The sequence below is a fragment of the Nanorana parkeri genome, unplaced genomic scaffold (genome assembly GCF_000935625.1).
Source record: "Nanorana parkeri isolate BGI_ZX_2015 unplaced genomic scaffold, ASM93562v1 scaffold1756, whole genome shotgun sequence".
NCBI classification, from domain to species: Eukaryota; Metazoa; Chordata; class Amphibia; order Anura; family Dicroglossidae; genus Nanorana; species Nanorana parkeri.
The window spans coordinates 3139-5411 of NW_017308024.1; the positions used below are offsets into that span (position 1 = coordinate 3139).

Genomic DNA, 2273 nt, shown 5'->3' on the forward strand with positions numbered 1-2273 from the left:
CATAGGAGAGGCAGAGGTACAATATGTCGACTGCTGCAGACATGGAGAGAGGCTGAGGGGCTGCCTGGGGAAGAGGATGGGAGATGAATGATGGAGGGGCTGGGATGTGTTCACATGGAAAGCAGCAGAAGGGAACGGAGAGGAGGGTGACAGGTGACAAGAGGGGGCAATTCAATCACAAGGGGGGAAGGGGTATTAGATATTCAAGAGAGGGGGCAAAGAGGAAGAGACAGGCATAGCACTGCAGTGAATGGGAGCCGCTTGTGAGACGGCGAGAGGGATGTTTGTGTCCCAACAGGAGAGACGTCTGCAGGACGCAGTGTGGGATGTGTATGGGAAAGGCCACGGGGATCAGGACAGATGTAGACTTGTCACCGTCCACTCATTCATAGAAGGGGCGTTATGCTATGGCAGAGAACATCTAAGAGCCGGGAGCAGCCTTCCCCAATCCTCCTACTCCAGAGGAACCCTCAAAACGTTTTCAGGTCTCACAGGACCTCTGATAAAACCAACCAGGAGTCTGTGGGAGGAATGTCCCTTACATTGGGGGTCAGTGAGAAGAATGTCCCTTACATTGGGGGTCAGTGGGAAGAATGCTCCTTACATTGGTGGTCAGTGGGAAGAATGCTCCTTACATTGGTGGTCAGTGGGAAGAATGCTCCTTACATTGGGGGTCAGTGGGAAGAATGCTCCTTACATTGGGGGTCAGTGGGAAGAATGCTCCTTACATTGGGGGTCAGTGGGAAGAATGTTATACACTGTGGGTGTCAGTGGGGAATGCTCCATACATTGGGGGTCAGTGGGAAGAATGCTCCTTACATTTGGGGTCAGTGGGAGGAATGTCCCTTACATTGGTGGTCAGTGGAAAGAATGCCCCTTACATTAGGGGTCAGTGGGAAGAATGCTCCTTACATTGGGGGTCAGTGGGAAGAATGCTCCTTACATTGGTGGTCAGTGGGAAGAATGCTCCTTACATTGGGGGTCACATGGCTCATGTTATAGACAGTAAAAAGATAGATTGGTGGAATGCCAGTGGCTCTGCCAAGTGACATTGACCCCAGAACTTTGCAGGTACCATCAGACGTGAGGTCAGTCAGACCTCAATGACCCCATGGGACTCTCTGGATGAACCTTCCACGGAACCCCGGGTTGAGATTTGCTGGCACTGAGTCCTGTATACACATTGTGCTGCACTAGACCTGGCCAGAGCTCTTCCACCTCACACAATGTTTATTGACTTTTCAACAGCTTGTGTTTTCTATTTACAGATATGGGCCAGCCATAACAGAAGACGCTTTCGGGGAGTGCGACTAGCCCAAAGAGCTGACGCTCTAAAACCCTCAGAAGCAGCCCCGCACTGGTTTTCCAAGGGGAAATCTCACCGGCGCCAACATTGATCGTCATCCCCTTCTGGGGGGAAGGGGTTTGGGGGCAGCCCGTTTCTGTCTCACGGAGTCTTATAAGAAGGGAGCAGTGGGTTACCGGTGGTCAAGATGGCACAAGCCGCCAAGCAGCTGAAGAAGATCAAGGATGTGGAAGCACAGGCTCTGGCGGAGCAGAAAGAGAAGGAGGAGTCGGATCGCAAGAAGAGGAGTCGATCCCGTGACCGTAAAAAAAAGGTGGGCAAAAATATTTTCTTCGTGGGGAGGGCGATGGGAAGATAATGTGGTGCTGAGTGTGCAGTGGGTGTATAGGGAGTATCACTGACTGGTGTGCTTTGCATACATCATACCTGCCCCATGGCACATTGGGGGCTTCACATATTTCCTGGTCCCGTGTACATGTAGATGGCATGTGGTAGATCTTCTCCGGATTGTTGTAGGTGAGGTCTCTGTGGTCTGCGTTGTGGAGGTGCCTGGCCACCGTCATGCTGGTCTGGGGGTGTCTCTCTATATGACTTACCTGGAATGACTCCTGGTTGGCATCTGCCTACTACATATGCCTTGGTACTGGCACCATTGGCCAGCTGTTCATATGATTTCCGGGAAGACTAACACTGAGTCGGCGTGTGCAGCCCACCCATCCTTGAGACATGTAGCATTGCATTCTCCATTACCATATGCTCCCTGCACTGGGCTAGACCTGCTCCTTGGCCTTTCCTATACTGGTTTTCCATTTGCAGTTTGTACCCCCAGAGGATTCAGATTACCGGATTGGCATCTAGTTGGCACGGGATAAAAATGACGGTGCCCGCTGTTGCTTACGAGAATCATGTTTTGTGTTATTTTTGCCTCGATTCAGAGCTGATTGTGTTCCTTACGGCCAAGTATTTT

General features: G+C 51.4%; 1 protein-coding gene across 1 annotated transcript in view; it reads left to right on the forward strand.

Annotated features, from left to right (window-relative positions):
* Window positions 1-1493: 1493 nt before the first annotated feature.
* ANK1 (ankyrin 1) overlaps window positions 1494-2273 on the forward strand; it is a 214595-nt gene continuing 213815 nt past the window's right edge. The window contains exon 1 of the mRNA XM_018571430.1: window positions 1494-1619. Coding sequence (XP_018426932.1) covers window positions 1494-1619 — 126 coding nt within the window. The remainder of the gene's footprint in view (window positions 1620-2273) is intronic.